General features: G+C 50.8%; 1 protein-coding gene across 1 annotated transcript; it reads left to right on the top strand.

Moving 5' to 3' along the window:
* Window positions 1-12612: 12612 nt before the first annotated feature.
* Window positions 12613-23766, top strand: LOC132384772 (ATP synthase F(0) complex subunit C3, mitochondrial-like). Its single transcript, XM_059956252.1, has 5 exons — window positions 12613-12660; window positions 12852-12933; window positions 20965-21042; window positions 22391-22560; window positions 23504-23766. Exons 2-5 carry the CDS (start codon window positions 12892-12894, stop codon window positions 23616-23618), a joined length of 405 nt encoding a protein of 134 aa, XP_059812235.1. The 5' UTR covers window positions 12613-12660; window positions 12852-12891; the 3' UTR covers window positions 23619-23766.
* Window positions 23767-25442: the final 1676 nt, after the last annotated feature.

Genomic DNA, 25442 nt, shown 5'->3' with positions numbered 1-25442 from the left:
GACACAGAGTGTATCTCCCTCAACACCATCCCATCACACACTCCCGGTGTCAGACACAGAGTGAATCTCCCTCCACACCGTCCCATCACACACTCCCGGGGTCAGACACAGAGTCAATCTCCCTCCACACCGTCCAATCACGCACTCCCAGGGTCAGACAGAGAGTGAATCTCCCTCCACACTGTCCCATCACACACTCCCAGGGTCAGAAACAGAGTGAATCTCCCTCCACACCATTCCATCACACACTCCCAGGGTCAGACACAGAGTGAATCTCCCTCCACACTGTCCCATCACACAGTCCCGGGGTCAGACAGAGTGAATCTCCCTCCACACTGTCCCATCACACACTCCCAGGGTCAGACACAGAGTGAATCTCCCTCCACAATGTCCCATCACACACTCCTGGGGTCAGACACACAGTGAATCTCCCTCCACACTCTCCCATAGCACACTCCCAGTGTCAGACACAGAGTGAATCTCCCTCCACACTGTCCCATCACACAGTCCCGGGGTCAGACAGAGTGAATCTCCCTCCACACTGTCCCATCACACACTCCCAGGGTCAGACACAGAGTGAATCTCCCTCCACACCGTCCCATCACACACTCTCGGGTCAGACACAGAGTGAATCTCCCTCCACACCGTCCCATCACACACTCCCAGTGTGAGACACAGAGTGAATCTCCCTCCACACCGTCCCATCACACACTCTCGGGTCAGACACAGAGTGAATCTCCCTCCACACCGTCCCATCACACACTCCCAGTGTGAGACACAGAGTGAATCTCCCTCCACACCGTCCCATCACACACTCCCGGGGTCAGACACAGAGTGAATCTCCCTCCACACTGTCCCATCACTCACTCCCGGGATCAGACACAGAGTGAATTTCCCTCCACACTGTCCCATCACACACTTCCGGGGTGAGACACAGAGTGAATCTCCCTCCACACCGTCCCATCAGACACTCCCGGGGTGAGACACAGAGTGAATCTCCCTCCATACCATCCCATCACAGACTCCCAGTGTCAGACAGAGAGTGAATCTCCCTCCACACTGTCCCATCACACACTCCCAGGGTCAGACACAGAGTGAATCTCCCTCCACACCATCCCATCACACATTCCCAGGGTCAGACACAGAGTGAATCACCCTCCACACTGTCCCATCACACACTCCCAAGGTCAGACACAGAGTGAATCTCCCTCCACACTGTCCCATCACACACTCCCAGGGTCAGACACAGAGTGAATCTCCCTCCACACTATCCCATCACACACTCCCAGGGTCAGACATACAGTGAAGCTCCCTCCACACTGTCCCATCACACACTCCCAGGGTCAGACACAGAGTGAATCTCCCTCCACACCGTCCCATCACACACTCTCGGGTCAGACACAGAGTGAATCTCCCTCCACACCGTCCCATCACACACTCCCAGTGTGAGACACAGAGTGAATCTCCCTCCACACCGTCCCATCACACACTCTCGGGTCAGACACAGAGTGAATCTCCCTCCACACCGTCCCATCACACACTCCCAGTGTGAGACACAGAGTGAATCTCCCTCCACACCGTCCCATCACACACTCTCGGGTCAGACACAGAGTGAATCTCCCTCCACACCGTCCCATCACACACTCCCAGTGTGAGACACAGAGTGAATCTCCCTCCACACCGTCCCATCACACACTCCCGGGGTCAGACACAGAGTGAATCTCCCTCCACACTGTCCCATCACTCACTCCCGGGATCAGACACAGAGTGAATTTCCCTCCACACTGTCCCATCAGACACTTCCGGGGTGAGACACAGAGTGAATCTCCCTCCACACCGTCCCATCAGACACTCCCGGGGTGAGACACAGAGTAAATCTCCCTCCACACAGTTCCATCACACACTCACGGGGTGAGACACAGAGTGAATCTCCCTCCATACCATCCCATCACAGACTCCCAGTGTCAGACACAGAGTGTATCTCCCTCAACACCATCCCATCACACACTCCCGGTGTCAGACACAGAGTGAATCTCCCTCCACACCGTCCCATCACACAATCCCGGGGTCAGACACAGAGTCAATCTCCCTCCACACCGTCCAATCACGCACTCCCAGGGTCAGACAGAGAGTGAATCTCCCTCCACACTGTCCCATCACACACTCCCAGGGTCAGAAACAGAGTGAATCTCCCTCCACACCATTCCATCACACACTCCCAGGGTCAGACACAGAGTGAATCTCCCTCCACACTGTCCCATCACACAGTCCCGGGGTCAGACAGAGTGAATCTCCCTCCACACTGTCCCATCACACACTCCCAGGGTCAGACACAGAGTGAATCTCCCTCCACAATGTCCCATCACACACTCCTGGGGTCAGACACACAGTGAATCTCCCTCCACACTCTCCCATCACACACTCCCAGTGTCAGACACAGAGCGAATCTCCCTCCACACTGTCCCATCACACAGTCCCGGGGTCAGACAGAGTGAATCTCCCTCCACACTGTCCCATCACACACTCCCAGGGTCAGACACAGAGTGAATCTCCCTCCACACCGTCCCATCACACACTCTCGGGTCAGACACAGAGTGAATCTCCCTCCACACCGTCCCATCACACACTCCCAGTGTGAGACACAGAGTGAATCTCCCTCCACACCGTCCCATCACACACTCTCGGGTCAGACACAGAGTGAATCTCCCTCCATACCATCCCATCACAGACTCCCAGTGTCAGACAGAGAGTGAATCTCCCTCCACACTGTCCCATCACACACTCCCAGGGTCAGACACAGAGTGAATCTCCCTCCACACCATCCCATCACACATTCCCAGGGTCAGACACAGAGTGAATCACCCTCCACACTGTCCCATCACACACTCCCAAGGTCAGACACAGAGTGAATCTCCCTCCACACTGTCCCATCACACACTCCCAGGGTCAGACACAGAGTGAATCTCCCTCCACACTATCCCATCACACACTCCCAGGGTCAGACATACAGTGAAGCTCCCTCCACACTGTCCCATCACACACTCCCAGGGTCAGACACAGAGTGAATCTCCCTCCACACCGTCCCATCACACACTCTCGGGTCAGACACAGAGTGAATCTCCCTCCACACCGTCCCATCACACACTCCCAGTGTGAGACACAGAGTGAATCTCCCTCCACACCGTCCCATCACACACTCTCGGGTCAGACACAGAGTGAATCTCCCTCCACACCGTCCCATCACACACTCCCAGTGTGAGACACAGAGTGAATCTCCCTCCACACCGTCCCATCACACACTCTCGGGTCAGACACAGAGTGAATCTCCCTCCACACCGTCCCATCACACACTCCCAGTGTGAGACACAGAGTGAATCTCCCTCCACACCGTCCCATCACACACTCCCGGGGTCAGACACAGAGTGAATCTCCCTCCACACTGTCCCATCACTCACTCCCGGGATCAGACACAGAGTGAATTTCCCTCCACACTGTCCCATCAGACACTTCCGGGGTGAGACACAGAGTGAATCTCCCTCCACACCGTCCCATCAGACACTCCCGGGGTGAGACACAGAGTAAATCTCCCTCCACACAGTTCCATCACACACTCACGGGGTGAGACACAGAGTGAATCTCCCTCCATACCATCCCATCACAGACTCCCAGTGTCAGACACAGAGTGTATCTCCCTCAACACCATCCCATCACACACTCCCGGTGTCAGACACAGAGTGAATCTCCCTCCACACCGTCCCATCACACAATCCCGGGGTCAGACACAGAGTCAATCTCCCTCCACACCGTCCAATCACGCACTCCCAGGGTCAGACAGAGAGTGAATCTCCCTCCACACTGTCCCATCACACACTCCCAGGGTCAGAAACAGAGTGAATCTCCCTCCACACCATTCCATCACACACTCCCAGGGTCAGACACAGAGTGAATCTCCCTCCACACTGTCCCATCACACAGTCCCGGGGTCAGACAGAGTGAATCTCCCTCCACACTGTCCCATCACACACTCCCAGGGTCAGACACAGAGTGAATCTCCCTCCACAATGTCCCATCACACACTCCTGGGGTCAGACACACAGTGAATCTCCCTCCACACTCTCCCATCACACACTCCCAGTGTCAGACACAGAGCGAATCTCCCTCCACACTGTCCCATCACACAGTCCCGGGGTCAGACAGAGTGAATCTCCCTCCACACTGTCCCATCACACACTCCCAGGGTCAGACACAGAGTGAATCTCCCTCCACACCGTCCCATCACACACTCTCGGGTCAGACACAGAGTGAATCTCCCTCCACACCGTCCCATCACACACTCCCAGTGTGAGACACAGAGTGAATCTCCCTCCACACCGTCCCATCACACACTCTCGGGTCAGACACAGAGTGAATCTCCCTCCACACCGTCCCATCACACACTCCCAGTGTGTGACACAGAGTGAATCTCCCTCCACACCGTCCCATCACACACTCCCGGGGTCAGACACCGAGTGAATCTCCCTCCACACTGTCCCATCACTCACTCCCGGGATCAGACACAGAGTGAATTTCCCTCCACACTGTCCCATCAGACACTTCCGGGGTGAGACACAGAGTGAATCTCCCTCCACACCGTCCCATCAGACACTCCCGGGGTGAGACACAGAGTAAATCTCCCTCCACACAGTTCCATCACACACTCACGGGGTGAGACACAGAGTGAATCTCCCTCCATACCATCCCATCACACACTCCCAGTGTCAGACACAGAGTGAATCTCCCTCCACACCGTCCCATCACACACTCCCGGGGTCAGACACAGAGTCAATCTCCCTCCACACCGTCCAATCACGCACTCCCAGGGTCAGACAGAGAGTGAATCTCCCTCCACACTGTCCCATCACACACTCCCAGGGTCAGAAACAGAGTGAATCTCCCTCCACACCATTCCATCACACACTCCCAGGGTCAGACACAGAGTGAATCTCCCTCCACACTGTCCCATCACACAGTCCCGGGGTCAGACAGAGTGAATCTCCCTCCACACTGTCCCATCACACACTCCCAGGGTCAGACACAGAGTGAATCTCCCTCCACAATGTCCCATCACACACTCCTGGGGTCAGACACACAGTGAATCTCCCTCCACACTCTCCCATCACACACTCCCAGTGTCAAACACAGAGTGAATCTCCCTCCACACTGTCCCATCACACACTCCCAGGGTCAGACACAGAGTGAATCTCCCTCCACACCGTCCCATCACACACTCTCGGGTCAGACACAGAGTGAATCTCCCTCCACACCGTCCCATCACACACTCCCAGGGTCAGACACAGAGTGAATCTCCCTCCACACCGTCCCATCACACACTCTCGGGTCAGACACAGAGTGAATCTCCCTCCACACCGTCCCATCACACACTCCCAGTGTGAGACACAGAGTGAATCTCCCTCCACACCGTCCCATCACACACTCTCGGGTCAGACACAGAGTGAATCTCCCTCCACACCGTCCCATCACACACTCCCAGTGTGAGACACAGAGTGAATCTCCCTCCACACCGTCCCATCACACACTCCCGGGGTCAGACACAGAGTGAATCTCCCTCCACACTGTCCCATCACTCACTCCCGGGATCAGACACAGAGTGAATTTCCCTCCACACTGTCCCATCAGACACTTCCGGGGTGAGACACAGAGTGAATCTCCCTCCACACCGTCCCATCAGACACTCCCGGGGTGAGACACAGAGTAAATCTCCCTCCACACAGTTCCATCACACACTCACGGGGTGAGACACAGAGTGAATCTCCCTCCATACCATCCCATCACAGACTCCCAGTGTCAGACACAGAGTGTATCTCCCTCAACACCATCCCATCACACACTCCCGGTGTCAGACACAGAGTGAATCTCCCTCCACACCGTCCCATCACACACTCCCGGGGTCAGACACAGAGTCAATCTCCCTCCACACCGTCCCATCACACACTCTCGGGTCAGACACAGAGTGAATCTCCCTCCACACCATTCCATCACACACTCCCAGGGTCAGACACAGAGTGAATCTCCCTCCACACTGTCCCATCACACAGTCCCGGGGTCAGACACAGAGTGAATCTCCCTCCACACCGTCCCATCACACACTCTCGGGTCAGACACAGAGTGAATCTCCCTCCACACCGTCCCATCACACACTCCCAGTGTGAGACACAGAGTGAATCTCCCTCCACACCGTCCCATCACACACTCTCGGGTCAGACACAGAGTGAATCTCCCTCCACACCGTCCCATCACACACTCCCAGTGTGAGACACAGAGTGAATCTCCCTCCACACCGTCCCATCACACACTCCCGGGGTCAGACACAGAGTGAATCTCCCTCCACACTGTCCCATCACTCACTCCCGGGATCAGACACAGAGTGAATTTCCCTCCACACTGTCCCATCAGACACTTCCGGGGTGAGACACAGAGTGAATCTCCCTCCACACCGTCCCATCAGACACTCCCGGGGTGAGACACAGAGTAAATCTCCCTCCACACAGTTCCATCACACACTCACGGGGTGAGACACAGAGTGAATCTCCCTCCATACCATCCCATCACAGACTCCCAGTGTCAGACACAGAGTGAATCTCCCTCCACACTGTCCCATCACTCACTCCCGGGATCAGACACAGAGTGAATTTCCCTCCACACTGTCCCATCAGACACTTCCGGGGTGAGACACAGAGTGAATCTTCCTCCACACCGTCCCATCAGACACTCCCGGGGTGAGACACAGAGTAAATCTCCCTCCACACAGTTCCATCACACACTCACGGGGTGAGACACAGAGTGAATCTCCCTCCATACCATCCCATCACAGACTCCCAGTGTCAGACACAGAGTGTATCTCCCTCAACACCATCCCATCACACACTCCCGGTGTCAGACACAGAGTGAATCTCCCTCCACACCGTCCCATCACACACTCCCGGGGTCAGACACAGAGTCAATCTCCCTCCACACCGTCCCATCACACACTCCCGGGGTCAGACACAGAGTGAATCTCCCTCTACACTGTCCCATCACACACTCCCAGGGTCAGACACAGAATGAATCTCCCTCCACACTGTCCCATCACACACTCTCGGGTCAGACACAGAGTGAATCTCCCTCAACACCATCCCATCACACACTCCCGGTGTCAGACACAGAGTGAATCTCCCTCCACACCGTCCCATCACACACTCCCGGGGTCAGACACAGAGTCAATCTCCCTCCACACCGTCCCATCACACACTCCCGGGGTCAGACACAGAGTGAATCTCCCTCTACACTGTCCCATCACACACTCCCAGGGTCAGACACAGAATGAATCTCCCTCCACACTGTCCCATCACACACTCTCGGGTCAGACACAGAGTGAATCTCCCTCCACACCATTCCATCACACACTCCCAGGGTCAGACACAGAGTGAATCTCCCTCCACACTGTCCCATCACACACTCCCGGGGTCAGACACAGAGTCAATCTCCCTCCACACCGTCCCATCACACACTCCCGGGGTCAGACACAGAGTGAATCTCCCTCTACACTGTCCCATCACACACTCCCGGGGTCAGACACAGAGTGAATCTCCCTCCACACTGTCCCATCACACACTCTCGGGTCAGACACAGAGTGAATCTCCCTCCACACCATTCCATCACACACTCCCAGGGTCAGACACAGAGTGAATCTCCCTCCACACTGTCCCATCACACAGTCCCGGGGTCAGACAGAGTGAATCTCCCTCCACACCGTCCCATCACACACTCCCGGGGTGAGACACAGAGTAAATCTCCCTCCACACAGTTCCATCACACACTCACGGGGTGAGACACAGAGTGAATCTCCCTCCATACCATCCCATCACAGACTCCCAGTGTCAGACACAGAGTGTATCTCCCTCAACACCATCCCATCACACATTCCCGGTGTCAGACACAGAGTGAATCTCCCTCCACACCATCCCATCACACACTCCCGGGGTCAGACACAGAGTGAATCTCCCTCCACACCGTCCCATCACACACTCCCGGGGTCAGACACAGAGTCAATCTCCCTCCACACCGTCCCATCACACACTCTCGGGTCAGACACAGAGTGAATCTCCCTCCACACCGTTCCATCACACACTCCCAGGGTCAGACACAGAGTGAATCTCCCTCCACACTGTCCCATCACACAGTCCCGGGGTCAGACAGAGTGAATCTCCCTCCACACTGTCCCATCACACACTCCCAGGGTCAGACACAGAGTGAATCTCCCTCCACACCGTCCCATCACACACTCTCGGGTCAGACACAGAGTGAATCTCCCTCCACACCGTCCCATCACACACTCCCAGTGTGAGACACAGAGTGAATCTCCCTCCACACCGTCCCATCACACACTCTCGGGTCAGACACAGAGTGAATCTCCCTCCACACCGTCCCATCACACGCTCCCAGTGTGAGACACAGAGTGAATCTCCCTCCACACCGTCCCATCACACATTCCCGGGGTCAGACACAGAGTGAATTTCCCTCCACACTGTCACATCAGACACTTCCGGGGTGAGACACAGAGTGAATCTCCCTCCACACCGTCCCATCAGACACTCCCGGGGTGAGACACAGAGTAAATCTCCCTCCACACAGTTCCATCACACACTCCCGGTGTCAGACACAGAGTGAATCTCCCTCCACACCGTCCCATCACACACTCCCGGGGTCAGACACAGAGTCAATCTCCCTCCACACCGTCCAATCACGCACTCCCAGGGTCAGACAGAGAGTGAATCTCCCTCCACACTGTCCCATCACACACTCCCAGGGTCAGACACAGAGTGAATCTCCCTCCACACCATCCCATCACACATTCCCAGGGTCAGACACAGAGTGAATCACCCTCCACACTGTCCCATCACACACTCCCAAGGTCAGACACAGAGTGAATCTCCCTCCACACTGTCCCATCACACACTCCCAGGGTCAGACACAGAGTGAATCTGCCTCCACACTGTCCCATCACACTCTCCCAGGGTCAGACACAGAGTGAATCTCCCTCCACACCATCCCATCACAGACAGTCAGGGTCAGACAGAGGGAGAAGCTCACACTTCACTACCCTCTCTACACTACTTGCCTCTTTCTGTCGTGGACTCTGCCCAATACATCATGGACACATCCCTCCCCACCATGGGTAGTATCTGCAGGATATGCTGCCTCAAGAAGGCAACGTCCATCATCAGAGATCCCCACCATCCGGGCCATCCCATCTTCTCACAGCTCCCATCGGGCAGGAGGTACAGAAGCCTGAAGTCCCACACCACCAGGTTCAGGAACAGCTACTTCCCTTCAAACATTCAGTTCCTGAATGTAATGGTCCGGTCCATGAAATCTGCATTCCAGTTCACAGTATGGTCCATGTTCCTTATTCTGGGTTTTCCAGTTTTCCCCAGTTTCTGTACAGGCAGCTGATTCTCGTTTGGGCTGGCCTCATAAATAGCTTCAGGGTTCAGCCTTGGGTTGCTGGATTGTTCCTGTCTGGAGCCTTGCCTCACCTTACCTTCACCACTGTCAAGTTCAACTGCCAGAGCAGGATAAGGAACTGTCTTTCATTGTTTTGAACTGTCTCTGTGTCCTTGCCTTCACTAGGTGGGTCCGGCTGTCTATGGCTACCTTGTGTTGGAAAGTATCTTGTTGTATTCTGCATTCTGTGTAATGAGTCCCAGCCCTATGTCCTGTACCCAAGGAGGTGTCCCAGCTCTGTCTTCTGTGTAATGAGTCCCAGCCCTATGTCCTGTACCCAAGGAGGGGTCCCGGCTCTGTCTTCTGTGTAATGAGTCCCAGCCCTATGTCCTGTACCCAAGGAGGTGTCCTGGCTCAGTGTTCCATGTTCCTGTCCCTCCCTCGACCCGGGCTCTGCGTTCCTGTCCCTCCCTCGACCCGGGCTCTGCGTTCCTGTCCCTCCCTCGACCCGGGCTCTGCGTTCCTGTCCCTCCCTCGACCCGGGCTCTGCGTTCCTGTCCCTCCCTCGACCCGGGCTCTGCGTTCCTGTCCCTCCCTCGACCCGGGCTCTGCGTTCCTGTCCCTCCCTCGACCCGGGCTCTGCGTTCCTGTCCCTCCCTCGACCCGGGCTCTGCGTTCCTGTCCCTCCCTCGACCCGGGCTCTGCGTTCCTGTCCCTCACCTATCACCTGCCAGTTTGTACTCCTCCTGTTTCTTCCTCCACCTTATTCTGGCTTCTATCCCCACCATCCGGGCCATCCCATCTTGTCACAGCTCCCATCGGGCAGGAGGTACAGAAGCCTGAAGTCCCACACCACCAGGTTCAGGAACAGCTACTTCCCTTCAAACATTCAGTCCCGGAACCAACCGGCATAACCCTGATCACCACCTCAGTACAGCAACACTGTGACCACTCTGCACTATGATGGACTTGGTTTTTGTTCTGATGGTGTTTTCTTGTAAAAGTTGTCTTTAAGCGGTATAATTTATGTTTCCTTGTGAATGTTGTGTTTCTGATGCTCTGTGCCTGTGATGCTGCTGTAGGTAAGTTTTTCATTGCACGCAGGGACTTGTACAGGTGACAATGAACTTGATCTTGTGCTGCCAGATGTGGAGTTCTTAATGGGAAGAACAATCTTACCCTACAGGCAACATTGAAGTGTTGATGAAATGGGCTGATAAATGGCAGCTGTGTTTCAATCGCAGGTAAATGCAAGGTGATACAGTTTGGGAGTATTAATGTCGCTTGGACACACCCTTTGAATGGTCGGCTCCTAGGGAAATGGAATTGGAATTGGTTTATCAGAATTGTTATTGGAAATATGTTGAAAAGCTTGTCTTACATACTCTCCATACAGATCAGATCATTACACAGCGTATTGAGGTAGAACAATAACAGAATGCAGAATAAAGTGTAACAGCTTCAGAGAGCGTGCAGTGCCAGTAGGCAATAAGTTGCAAGCTCATGACAAGAGAGATTGTCAGGTGTACTAGGGAACTATTTAATAGTACTATAACTATGGGATAGAAGCTGTCCCTGAGCCTGGTGGTATGTGCTTTCAGGCTTTACTAAAGAGAGAAAGTCCAGTGTGGGAGGGGTCTTTGATGATGCTGAGGCAGTGAGAAGTGTGGACAGAGACCATGGAGGGGAGGCAGGTTTCCGTGTTGTGCTGAGCCGTGTCCACGACTCTCCGTGGTTTCTTGTGGTCACGGGCAGAGCAGATGCTTCTAGATCGGATGTTTCCTATGGTTTCCTGATAAAAATTGGTAGGGTTGATGAGGAGCACCAAATTTCTTCAGCCTCCTGAGGAAGTAGAGGTGTTGATAAGCTTTCCTGGCCATGGTGTTGGACCAGGACAGTCGGTTGGTGACATTTTATGGCAGCAGTACATTGCAATACTTTAAAACAATATCATAAGTTACAAAAATAAATAGTGCAAAAATAAAGATGAATAATAAGGTAGTTTTCATGGGTTCAAGGACTGTTTAGAAAATTGATTGTGGAGGGGAAGAAGCTGTTCCTAAATCATTGAATGTGTGTCCTGAGGTTCTTCCTTCCTCATGGTAGTAATGAAAGGGGCACGTCCAGGGTGGTGGCGGTCCTTAATGATGGGTGCTGTTTTCTTGAGGCATCATTTTTTGAAGGTGTCCCTGATGGTGGGGAAGGTTGTGTCCATGATGGAGCTGGTGGAATCTACAACACTCTTCAGATTTTTCTGATCCTGTGCATTGGAGCCTCCACACCAGGCTGTGATGTAACTGGCTGGAATAGTCTCCATGGTACATCTCTGGAAATCTGGAAGAGTCTTTGGTGACATAGCAAATCACTTGATGAAATAAAGCCACTGGTGTGCTTTCTTTGTGATTGCATCAGCGTGTTGGACCCAGGAGAAATCCTCAGAGAAGTTGACACCAGGAAATGGAAGCTGCTCACCCTTTCCACTGCTGACCTCTCAATGAGAACTGGTCTGTGCTCTCTCGACTTGACAAAGTGTCTGTGGGCACTTGAATCACCCATACAGGGAAGTCTATGGACCAAGTGTTGGGAGTCAGGATTGAGCCAAATGGCCTGTTTCTGTGCTGTAGTGCTCTGTGACACTCCATGGTCCTGTGGTTGTGAGGTAACTGGGTAAGGGTGGTAGAGGGACTTATTTTTACTTTTTTACTTTTTCTCTCTTGAAGAAAGGTCTCTCAAAGACTCGCCCTACAGAATAAACAGTGTAGCTACACCCCACCCAGACCCCTGTCCCCATGACCCCACTCCTTCCCCTACATCCCTCCCCGCATCCTGGATTCCCCTGGCCCCTACACTCCTCCCCATCTCTGTGACACCCCCTCCCTTACACACCTTCCTATCTCCATGAATCCTCATCCCCTACACCCCTCCCTGTTTCTATGACCCCTTCCTCCACTACACCCCTCCAACTCTGTGACTCCCCTCTAATCTTCTGCGCCTCTCCTTATTTATCTCCTTAACCCTCTCCTCCAACAATTCCCAACAACCGCCCTTTCTCCTATCATTGCCTTTAATTCCCAAATTTTCTGTCGGTCAAACAATGAGAGGTCCGAGCCGCCCTGCGCCTTTAACTGCCCCATCCCATTTAGCGCGCGTGCGCGAGTGACTTTTTCTTTCCTGCGGGTGAGTGTCGCTTTTGTGGCTGCGGGCGGCGCAGGGGCAAATGGGGGGGCGACCTCAATCCAATGTCATCCTCTCGGGCTGCGCCCCCCCATCCCATCTGGCAGTCGTTCGCATCGCTCCGGGAACTTGATCCCACACCCATGTTTTTTCTTCTCCTTTCCTCGGTGACTTTCCTTTTGCTCGTCTTGCAGGAAACCTCTCGCCCTCCCCGCCGCTTCCTCCTCCTCGGGCATGGCGCTCTGCATTAAGATGGCTTGCACCCCCGCCGCCCTGGTAAATGTCTTTCAGTTGTGTTGTGGGAGTGGGGAGGAAGAGAGGAGATGACTGTCACCTCAGGAGCGCAAACGGGAAAGGCGCGCAGCCGAGAGTTTCATTGAAGGAAGTTACATGCTGCATTTGATGCAATTCGGGACAGTACAGGTGGACGTACATTGCGTTTCTGTTTTCCGCTGCATTGAGGTCGGGGAAATTGCATCCTGCGTTTAATGCAATTCGGAATCGTGACAGTCCAGAAATTCCCCGAGCATTGCAGTCAGTTGCGGTAAATGCAAGCTGCTGCAGCTTGAGGATGTGTACTTCTTAAGTTGCATTTACTGCGTTGCAGCCTGTATTTAAGTCAGTTTGGGTTTATTACATTACACTGTCCCCTTTCCCCTCTCTCCGTGCTGGAGGTCAGGATGGAGCCCGGGTCTCTGGGGCTGGGAGCCAGCATATGGTAGTGCAGAGTATTGGTGAGATCTGGTGGATTGGATGGGGGTTCCTTGCACACTAAGTACAAAGGGACAACACGTGGCTAATTAGCCGTGGATTGCGGGGGTTTGATGACAGGAGTCTTGCTGTGGTGGTACAGGGCCCTGGTGAGCATTGTGTCTGGGAACTGTTCTCCGCCTGCCACACAGTGCGGTGGATTTTACGTCGTGAAATTTGTTTTCTAGGCAGCAGTAGAGTACAAAAGCACAATTAGCTACAAATTACAAAATAAATAGTGTAAGAAAAGAGGAATACTGAGGTAGCGTTCATGACTACTTGTGGAGGATTGGAAGAAGCTGTTCCTGAATTGTTAAATGAGTGTCTCTTTGGGTTCCTGCACCTCCTTCCTGATAGTATTAATGAGAAGAGGGCATGACCCTGATGGTGAGGGCCCTGAGTGATGGATGCCATTGCCTTATTGCTATTGATGTCTTCAACCCTCTGTAGCCTCTTGATCACATGTTGTAGCCTCCATAACAGGCGGTGATGCACCCAAGCAGACTGTGCATCTAGAAATTTGCTATTATTTGGTGACAAACCAAATACTTCTAATGAAGTATAGCCGCTGGTGTGCTTTATTTCTTTGTAATTGCATCAATGTGTTGGACCCAGGATAAATCCTCAGATGTTGTCACCCAGGAACTTGAAGCTGCTCACCCTTTCCACCGCTGACCCCTCACTGAGAGTTAGTGTGGGTTGTCCTTGCTGAAGTCCACAGTCAGTTCTTTGGAAACACAAGAGATTCTGCAGATGTTGGAAATCTTGAGCATTGCACAGAAAATGCTGGAGGAACTCGGCAGGTCAGGCAGCCTCTGTGGAGGGAAATGAACAGTTGATATTTTGAGACCCTTCACCTGGACTTGAAAGGAAGGAAGGCGAATCCAGAATAAGGTGGGGAGGGAAAGAAGCTCAAGGTGGCAGGTGATAGGTGAAACTGGATGGGGGTGGGGGAGATGAAGTTAGCAGCTGGGACGTGGTATGTAAAAGAAGTAAAGTGCTGTAGAAGAAATCTAAGAAGAAGACAGTGAACCTTGGAAGAAAGGGAAGGAAGAGAGGACTTTTAAAGTGAACGGTAAGTCCCAGGGGAGTGTTACAGGACCTTGGGCCCAACTGGTTCATAACAACCAAGATTTCCATTGAGGCTAAACAAATTTGGTGGGTCCCTGTCAACATTTTCTAATTTTTATCGATGCATCGTATCGTGGCTTGGCACGGCACCTGCTCTGTCTGCGAATGTAACAAACCGCGGAGAGTTGTGGACACGGCTCAACACAGCACAGAAACCAGCCTCCTCTCCATGGACTCTGTCTACACTTCTCACTGTCTCAGTGAAGCAGCCAACAAAATCAAAGACCCCTCCCACCCCTCCTATTGAGCAGAAGATACAAAAGCCTGAAAGTGTGTACCATGAGGCTCAAGGACAGCTTCTATTAGACTCCTGTACAACAAGATGGATGTTTGCCTTCAAAATCATATCTTGTTTATCACCTAGCTTATAGTTTACCTGCACTGCACTTACACTTTAGAGTCAGTCACAGAGCATTTCAGCACAGAAAAAGGCCCTTCAGCCCATTGGGTCTCATTGAACTATTATTCTGCCTTGTTCTAGCTCAGTATGAACAGTATGCCAGACAAGCTTTGCACTGGATCTCAGTATATGTGACAGTAATTAACCAATGCTGATAACAAATTGGGCCAAATGTGTGCATATACCTTTAAAAATTCCCCAGATGTGTAGTTCCAACCACCTGCACCGGGACTATAGCCCTCCATACCCCTCTCATTCACGTACCTATCCAAATTTCTCTTGAATTTTGAAATTGTACCTGCACCCATTACCTCACTGGCAGCTCGTTCCACTCTCACCACCCTCATGAAAAAGCTCCCTCTCATGTTCTTGAAGCATTTCACCTTTCACCCTTAATCCATGACCTCTTGTTCTAGGCTTACCTATTCTCTCGGTGGGGGGGGGGGGGCATCTTGCTTTTAACTTATCTACACCCCTCACACTTTTCTATACCTCTCATTTAGAGAGGTATATGCTCTAAGGAATAGAATCCTGACCTATTCAACTCAGGTCCTCAAGTCCTTGGAAATTGGAATAGGTGACAACAATTGCACGGTCTCAGTTCTCTTGCATTTCTGATGCTCCTCAAGCACCTCATTTGTTTCTTGCTTCCAATGATGTGCACCTCCTCTTCCTCCTCCTTAACAAGAGGTTCAATATCTCTCAAAAACCAAGGTTCCCTAAACTTGTGTTCCTTACCCTGTATTCTCACAAGAGCATGCAGACTCCACTCCCAAAGTTTCACTTTTGAAAGCCTCCCTTTCCCAGAGGACAACCTGTCGCGATCCACACTTGCCAGATCCTATCAAAATTGGCCTTTCTCCAATTTAGAATCTCAACCCTCAGACCAGACCTATCCTTTCCCAGAATTATCTTGAACCCTATGGCATTGTGATCGCTGGATACACAAGCTAAGGAAACTTGGAGCTGAACTGTTATTCTGCCTGATACCATAGCCCTCCACAGTCGAGTCTTCGTGTGTGTTCAAGGCAGAGATGGATGGCTTCTTGATTGGTGGTGGGGACGAGGTGGGAGAGGGGTTGAAAGAGAAATCACCCATGATTGAATGAAGGAACCATCTGGATAGCAAAAGTAGCCTAATTTTGGTCTCATATCTCATGGGTAAACAAGTGTTGTGTCTGAACGCAGTAGCAGATTACATTACACAGGCAGATGTGAATCTCTGCAGAGCGTTAATGTTAGTTTTGCTTACACACTGACAGGTTGATGAAGTTAGGATTTGCAAACATTATTTTGTAAGTGTGAACTATTTTGAGAAAAGCCCGAAGCAAGATTTAGTTGCACATTTCAACATGATCTTTATCGTCAGAATCAGGGTTATTACTGACATGGATGAAATAAATTTTGCAGCAGCGGTACAGTGTCAGATATAAAATCACTATAAATCACAAAAATAAATAAATAAACAAACAATAAGATAGTGTTCATGGGTTTGTGAACTTTCCAGAAATTTGATGGTGGAAGCAATTGTTCTGAAATCATTGAACGTGGGTCTTTGAACGCATGTTGTGAATGGTAAGGGTACTGTGTGTTCTCCCAACTTCCCCTTCCTGCAATGCACAATCTGTTCCTTGGTCTTTGCTGACGTTAATTGCAAGGTTATTGCAATACAACACAACCAGCCGATCTTTGTTGCGTAATTTATAGTTGCCAGCAGTTAGCATTGCTTAATCACAAAATAATTCTAGGGTAGTGGGGAAAGAGTGACATACAGTACTGGTATGGGTTGCTCTGTCAACAGAACACCAAGGTATAGTACTGGTGGGGACGGGTCTGTCACTGTGTAACACTGGGGTACGGTACCGGTGGGGACGGGTCTGTCACTGTATAACACCGGGGTACGGTACCGGTGGGGATGGGTCTGTCACTGTCTAACACCTGGGTACGGTACTGGTGGGCAAAGAATCGTGGTTGGGAGCTGATTGTCCAAGGTTACACGTTGTATCGGAGGGATAGGAAGGTAGGCAGAGGGGGTGGTGTGGCTCTGCTGGTAAAGAATGGCTTCAAATCAGTAGAAAGATGTGACATAGGATACTGAATCAAAACGGGGTAGCAAATACAGTACTCAGTGTTATATCTCAATACACAGAGTATAAGAAATACGGTGGATGATCTTGTTGCACTATTACAGATTGTCAGGTCTGATGTTGAGGCCATCACTGAATCGTGGCTGAAGGATGGTTGTAGTTGGGATGTCCAAGGTTACACGTTGTATCGGAGGGATAGGAAGGTCGGCAGAGGGGGTGGTGTGGCTCTGCTGGTAAAGAATGGCTTCAAATCAGTAGAAAGATATGACATGGGATCAGAAGATGGTGAATCCTTGGGGTTGAGTTAAGAAACTGTAAGGGTAAAAGGACCCCGATGGCAGTTGTATACAGGCCTTCCAACAGTGGCTGGGATGTGGACCACAGGTTACAACAGGACATAGAAGAGGTGTGTCAAAAAGACAATCATCATGGGAGAACTCAACATGCAGGTCGATTGGGAAAATCAGGTTGATAATGGATCGGAAATGAGCAAATTTGTTGAATGCCCAAGAGATGGCTTTTTTGAGCAGTTTGTCATTGATCCGCTTCGGGGATTAACTATACTGGATTGGGTGGGACATAATGAACCAGAGGTGATTAGGGAGCTTAAGAGTTAAAGGATCCCTTAGGAGCCAGAAATCAGGTTGGTAATGGATCTCAAGAGAGTGAGTTTGTTGAATGCCTGTGAGATGGTTTTTTAGAGCAGTTTATCATTGAGCCTACTGGGGGATCAGCTGTACTGGATTGGGTGTTATGTAATGAACCAGAGGCGATCAGAGAGCTTAAGGTAAAAGAACCCTTAGAGGTTGTGATCACTATATGAATGAGTTCAACTTGAAATTCAATCGGGAGAGGGTAAAGTCTGATTTAGCAGTATTTCAGTGGAGTAAGGGAAATTACAGTGGTATGAGAGAGGAGTTGGCCAGAGTAAATTGGAAGGAGATGCTGGCAGGGATGACAGCAGAGCAGCAATGGTGTGTGTTTCTGGGGAAAATGAGGAAGGTGCAGGATAGATGTATTCCAAAAACAAAGAAATACTCAAATGGCAAAATAGTACAACCGTGGCTGACAAGGGAAGTCAACGTTAATGTAAAAGCAAAAGAGGGTGCATACAACAAAGCAAAAATTAGTGGGAAGATAGAAGTTTGGGAAGCTTTAAAAACCTACAGAGAGCAAATAGAAGAATCATTAGGAGGGAAAAGATGAAATATGATAGTAAGGTAGTAAACAATATCAATGTGATTAGAAAACTCTACTTCAAGTATATAAAAATTAAAGAAAGATGAGAGTGGATATAGGACCACTAGAAAATGAGGCCGAAGAAGTAACGGGACAAGGAGATGGCAGATGAACTAAGTGAGTATTTTGCATCAGTCTTCACTGTGGAAGACACTAGCAGTGTGCCAGGTGTTGAAGAGTGCGAGGGAGGAGAAGTGAGTGCAATTACTGTTACAAGGGAGAAGGTGCTCAAAAAGCTGGAAGACCTAAGAGTACATAAGTCACCCGGACCAGATGAACAGCACCTTAGGGTTCTGAAAGAGGTAGTGATAGAGATTGTGGAGGCATTAATAATGATCCTCCAAAAATCATTGGACTCTGGCATGCTGCCAGATGACTGGATAATTGCAAATGTCACTCCACTCTCTAAAAAAGGTGAGAGCAGAAAGGAAATTATAGACCAGTTAGTCTGACCTCAGTGGGTGGGAAGGTGTTGGAGTCAATTGTTAAGGATGAGGTTATGAAGCCCTAGGGAACACAGGACAAGATAGGACAAAGTCAGCATGGCTTGCTTAAAGGAAAATCTTGACTGACAAACCTGTTGGAATTCCTTGAGATTACAAGTAGGATAGATAAAGGGATGCAGTGGATGTTGTATATTTGGACTTTCAGAAGGTCTTTGACAAGGTGCCACACATGAGGCTGCTTACCAAGTTAAGACCCATGGTATTACAGGAATACTACCAGCATGGTCAGAGCATTGGCTTATTGGTAGGAGGCAGCGAGTGGGAATAAAAGGATCCTTTTCTGGTTGACTGCCACTGACTTGTGTTCCGCAGGGGTTGGTGTTGGGACCGCTTTTTATGCTGTGTATCAATGATTTTGATGATGGAATATACAGCTTTGTTACCAAGTTTGCAGATGATACAAAGATTGGTGGAGGGGCAGGTAGTGTTGAGGAAACAGAAAGGCTACAGATTAGGAGAATGGGCAAGAAAGTGGCAAATGATACAGTGTTGGAAAATGCATGGTCATGCACTATGGTAGAAGAAATAAATGTGCAGACTATTTTCTAAATGGGGAGAAAATCCAAAAATCTGAGATGCAAAGGGACTTGGGAGTCCTTGTGCAGAACACCCTAAAGGTTAACCTGCAGATGAGTCGGTGGTGAGGAAGGCAAATGCAATGTTAGCATTCATTTCAAGAGGTCTAGAATACAAGAGCAGGATGTGATGCTGAGGCTTTATAAGGCACTGGTGAGGCCTCAACTTGAGTATTATGAACAGTTTTGGGCCCCTCATCTTAGAAAAGATGTGCTGGCATTGGAGAGGGTCCAGAGGAGGTTCACAAGGATTTTGGAAATGAAAGGGTTATCATATGAGGAATGTTTGATTGCTCTGGGTCTGTACTCACTAGAATTTAGAAGGATGAGGGGAGATCTCATTGAAACCTTTTGAATGTTGAAAGGGCTAGACAGAATAGATGTGGAAAGGTTGTTTCCCATGGTGGGGGAGTCTAGATCAAGAGGGCACAGCCTCAGGATAGAGCGACATCCATTTAAAACAGAGATGCTGAGAAATTTCTTTAGCCGGAGGGTGGTGAATTTCCGGAATTTGTGACCACAGGCAGCTGTGGAGGCCAGCACGTTGGGTATATTTAAGGCGGAGATTGATTGGCCACGGACTCAAAGGTTAAGGGGAGAAGGCCAGGGAGTGAGGCTGAGGAGGGGTTACAAAGGATCAGCTTTGATTGAAGCAAATTCAATGGGCAAAATGGCCTAATTCTGCAACTATGTCTTATGGTCCTCCGATGCTGGTGGAACCAAACTGCATCTAAAATCCAACAGAACACCATCCCCACCTCACCTCCTTCTGAAGATCCAACTGACCCTTTATCCTCAGCCAGATAAATGTCCTTTGGCCAAACCCATACCTCCTGCTCACCAGGAGCCGTAGGACTTCTCAAGTACATAAGCAGAGGCCAAAAACACAAGGATAGTGTGTGAATCCGTTCTTTTGGATTCATGAAATGCATGGAGAGGGGGAGCTTGCTACATGGGCAGCAGCTTGCTCTCCATATTGTAGTGCCTTGGCTTGTAGACCGCTAGGACACAACATCCATGGGCAACCTCAACCAACAGAGGGCCTCAGGTTTATTATTGTCATCTGTACTGTGATACTATGAAAAGTTTGTCTTCCATACTGTTCATTCAGATCAGATCATCACACAGTGTAGTGAGGCAGTACAGGGTAAAACAATAACAGAATGCAGAATAAAGCATCACAGTTACAGACAAGTGCAGAGGAAAGAAGGTGTTAGGGCTGTGATGAGGTAGATTGAGGTCAAGAGTCCATTTTGTACTCGAGGATTGTAACAGCGGGGTAGAAGCTATTCTTGAGCCTGGTGGAACGTGCTTTCAGGCTTTTGTATCTTCTGCCCAATGGGAGGGGTAGAAGAGAGAATGTTTGGGGTGGGTGGGGTCTTTGATTTTTCTGGCTGCTTCACTGAGACAGTGAGAAGTGTAGACAGAGTCCATGGAGGGGAGGCTGGTTTCTCTGATGTGCTGAGCTGTGTCCTCAACTCTCCCCGGTTTCTACCGGTCACGGGCAGGGCAGACAGTTGTGATGCATTAGGATAGGATGCTTTCTGTAGTGCATCATTAATGTTGGTGAGGGTGGATCGGAGTAATAAGAGTGCATAAAATAAAATGTTCTGTTGCAGATTCATTCTGGCTCCAGGCTGCTGTACCTTCCGGTCTGTGCGTCATTCCAGTCGAGATTGGAGTCTCATCCCCATCGGGTAAGACAGGCGTGACTCTACCCCCACCTTGCATTCTCAGTTCCACACACTATCCTTGTGTTTTTGGCCTCTGCTTATGTACTTGAGAAGTCGTACGGCTCCTGGTGAGTGGGAGGTATGGGTTTGGCCAAAGGACATTTATCTGGCTGAGGATAGGAGGTGAGGTGGGGATGGTGTTCTGTTGGATTTTTAGTTGAGGGGGGCACAAGAGTGGACCTTTCACCCACCTGTTGACTACTCTGACCCTTGAGGATGGTGAAGGTTTAACAGACTGCATCTTCAATAACATCCCTCTCTCTTCCTCTCCCTTATATATCCCCCTCCCACCCTCCCTCCACGGATCCTGCCCCCTTCCTCCCCCCTCTTTATATCCCATCCTTTTCATCCTCTCCCTTGCCCTCCCTCTCTTTACTCCTCTCACCCTCTCAATTACCACCCTGTCTTTTAAAAACCAATTCCTTCCTGTTATTTCTTCCCCTCTCTGTCCCTCCTATCTGTTGTAGCCAAGTTTTAACATTTTACTTAAAATAAAAGACAGAGACTCTCTGGGCTCAGTTCGCAGCGAGAACCTTTATTGTCATGATGATCACGGAGAGCCAACCCTCACGGTGGAGAGACTGACTCTGACCAGACGTGTATGCAAGTTGACCTTTTATACAGAGAGGTGATTATATCTCATGCTATGTCTAGTCTGCAGTTTTAACTGGACCAAGCTGTGCTTAGCCTTGAAGCAGGAACTCGGGCTGCAGTTGACAACTAATCTAAATATGTTGCAGTTCTTATGAGAACATTGCTCTTCAGAAGTGAGGTGTTAACAGACTTGACAGCAAATCAAGAGCTACAAAGGGCTTTTAGCAGTCATCAAAGAGGAGCGGCAAAATGCAGTATTTTCACCACCACACTATCCCACTCTATTTTTATTCTATCTTGCTCTTTTCCCCCTTTCCCCTTTGCATATTTTCCCTCTTCTATTGCTCATCACTTTATTCCTGTCTCTCTCCCTCTATGCCACCTCCCTCCTCTATCCCACTTTATCCTTCCCTTTATTCTACCTCACTCCCTATCTCTTTCTCACTCTCCATTGCCCCTTCTTCATTCCTCTATCCCTTCCCTCCTTTTATCCCATTTTTTATTTCTCCACATTCTCTCTCTTTTCTCATTCCCCAATCTCCCTCCTCCTTGTTTTCCTTCCTCTTTCTTTCCCCCATCCCACTCTCTCTGCCTTTATTCTATCTTACCCCTTCCATCTCTATCTCCTCTTTACTTCTCTTTCCCTCCTTTTATTCCTCCCCTTTCCCTCTGCCTCCATTTATTGACCCTCTTCTTCTGCCCTCGTATTTCCCTCCAGCTCCAGCCCCAGCCCCATGTGACCCTACGGCCATTCCAGACCAGCGTCCTGACCTGTGACATCGACACTGCAGCAAAGTTCATCGGTGCTGGAGCGGCCACAGTGGGAGTAGCGGGATCAGGAGCCGGAATTGGCACTGTCTTTGGCAGCCTTATCATTGGATATGCCAGGTATGTTCCCAAGTGGTGTGATACACTGTGATATTAGGGGACCAGTACTGAACACATTACTCCCAAGTGTAGTCTGACTAGAGTTTTGTAGAGCTGCAACATTACCTCACAGCTTTTGAACTCAATACCCAACTAATAAGGGCCAACGCAGCACGGCCCTTCTAAACCATCCTGTCACTTTGCACTGCAACTCAGCACACAAGTGCAATTGCAAAGAAAGGACAGTAGCACCTCTATTTCCTGAGGAGTTTGTGAAGATTTGGCACAGCATTGTAAACTTTGACAAACTTCTATAGGTGTACAGTGGAAAGTATATTGACTGCACAAAGTAGTGGATATAGCACAGTCCATCAAGGGTAAAAGCCCCCCCCCCCCCCACCATTGAGCACATCTACATGGAGCTTTGTTACAGGAAAGCAGCATCCATCATCAGGGATCCCCACCACCCAAGACATGCTCTTTCTCACGGCTGCCATCAGGTAGAAGGTACAGGAGCCCCAGGACACTCACCACGAGGTTCAGGAACAGTTATTACCCCACCCAACCATCAGCCTCTTGAACCAAAGGGAATAACTTCGCTTGCCCCATCATTGAAGTGTTACCATAATCAGTGGACTCACTTTCAAGAACTCTTCATTTGACATTATCAATATTTGTTGATTTATTTATTATTTTTTTTGTAGTTGCGCAGTTTGTTGACTTTTGCTCACCACTCGTCCGTCCTGTTGAGTGCAGTCTTCCAATGATTCTGTTAAAGTATTGGATTTATTGAGTATGCCCAAAAGATAACAAATCTCATGGTTGTATATGACATATACTGTATGAACATTGATAATAAATTTACTTTCAACTTAGATCTTAAAAAGTGAATTACTTAACACATTTCATGGAAAGGAAAATGACAATTCCACACTCTAATCCCACACTTGGTGTCTGTCCTCAGGAACCCTTCCCTGAAGCAGCAGCTGTTCTCCTATACCATTCTGGGCTTCGCTCTCTCCGAGGCAATGGGACTCTTCTGCCTAATGGTAGCGTTCCTCATTTTGTTTGCCATGTGAGTGACAGATTATTCAGAGTCCAGCCTGATCGTCCATGGGGACGCCTCTCTCCCCTACCTGCCTGTAATCTCGGATGGCGTGCTTGGTTTTGGAACGTGGGTGAAAGATCGAAAAGAAAAGTAAATCAATAAATGTTCCTTTTGAGTAACAGGTGCTCTTTCTCTCAGTTTTTCAGATCATAAGACAGAGGAGCAGAATCAGAAAATTTGGCCATCACATCATGGCTGATTTATTATCCCACTCAACCACATTCTCCAGCTTTCTCATAACCTCTTACACCCTTACTAATCAGGAACCAATCAAACACAACTTTCAATGCACCCAATAACTGGGCCTCACTGACCGATTTGAATGCGCCTGATAACTTACAAAACAGGCACGTCCGAATCGTTTGGTAAATAATGAATGAAAAAAGGAGACAGAAACTGTGCACGGTGCTCCCGGTGTGGATCTGACCCAGGGATAGGGAGATGGGAACTGTGCACGGCGTTCCCGGTGTGGGTCTGACCCAGGGACAGGGAGACGGGAACTGTGCACGGTGCTCCTGGTGTGGGTCTGACCCAGGGATAGGGAGACGGGAACTGTGCACGGCGTTCCCGGTGTGGGTCTGACCCAGGGACAGGGAGACGGGAACTGTGCACGGTGCTCCCGGTGTGGGTCTGACCCAGGGATAGGGAGATGGGAACTGTGCACGGTGCTCCCGGTGTGGGTCTGACCCAGGGATAGGGAGATGGGAACAGTGCATGGTGCTCCCAGCGTGGGTCTGACCCAGGGACAGGGAGACAGGAACTGTGCACGGTGCTCCCGGTGTGGGTCTGACCCAGGGATAGGGAGACGGGAACTGTGCACGGCGTTCCCGGTGTGGGTCTGACCCAGGGATAGGGAGACGGGAACTGTGCACGGCGTTCCCGGTGTGGGTCTGACCCAGGGACAGGGAGACGGGAACTGTGCACGGTGCTCCCGGTGTGGGTCTGACCCAGGGATAGGGAGACGGGAACTGTGCACGGCGTTCCCGGTGTGGGTCTGACCCAGGGACAGGGAGACGGGAACTGTGCACGGTGCTCCCGGTGTGGGTCTGACCCAGGGATAGGGAGACGGGAACTGTGCACGGTGCTCCCGGTGTGGGTCTGACCCAGGGATAGGGAGATGGGAACTGTGCACGGTGCTCCCGGTGTGGGTCTGACCCAGGGATAGGGAGATGGGAACTGTGCACGGTGATCCCGATGTGGGTCTGACCCAGGGATAGGGAGATGGGAACTGTGTACGGTGCTCCCGGTGTGGGTCTGACCCAGGGATAGGGAGATGGGAACTGTGCACGGTGCTCCCGGTGTGGGTCTGACCCAGGGATAGGGAGATGGGAACTGTGCACGGTGCTCCTGGTGTGGGTCTGACCCAGGGACAGGGAGACGGGAACTGTGCACGGTGCTCCCGGTGTGGGTCTGACCCAGGGATAGGGAGACGGGAACTGTGCACGGCGTTCCCGGTGTGGGTCTGACCCAGGGACAGGGAGACGGGAACTGTGCATGGTGCTCCCGGTGTGGGTCTGACCCAGGGATAGGGAGATGGGAACTGTGCACGGTGCTCCCGGTGTGGGTCTGACCCAGGGATAGGGAGATGGGAACAGTGCACGGTGCTCCCGGTGTGGGTCTGACCCAGGGATAGGGAGACGGGAACTGTGCACGGTTCTCCCGGTGTGGGTCTGACCCAGGGACAGAGAGATGGGAACTGTGCACGGTGCTCCCGGTGTGGGTCTGACCCAGGGACAGAGAGATGGGAACTGTGCACGGTGCTCCCGGTGTGGGTCTGACCCAGGGATAGGGAGAC

The sequence above is a fragment of the Hypanus sabinus genome, chromosome X1, assembly GCF_030144855.1.
Source record: "Hypanus sabinus isolate sHypSab1 chromosome X1, sHypSab1.hap1, whole genome shotgun sequence".
Lineage (NCBI taxonomy): Eukaryota > Metazoa > Chordata > Chondrichthyes > Myliobatiformes > Dasyatidae > Hypanus > Hypanus sabinus.
This window is presented reverse-complemented; position numbering and strand designations above follow the sequence as displayed.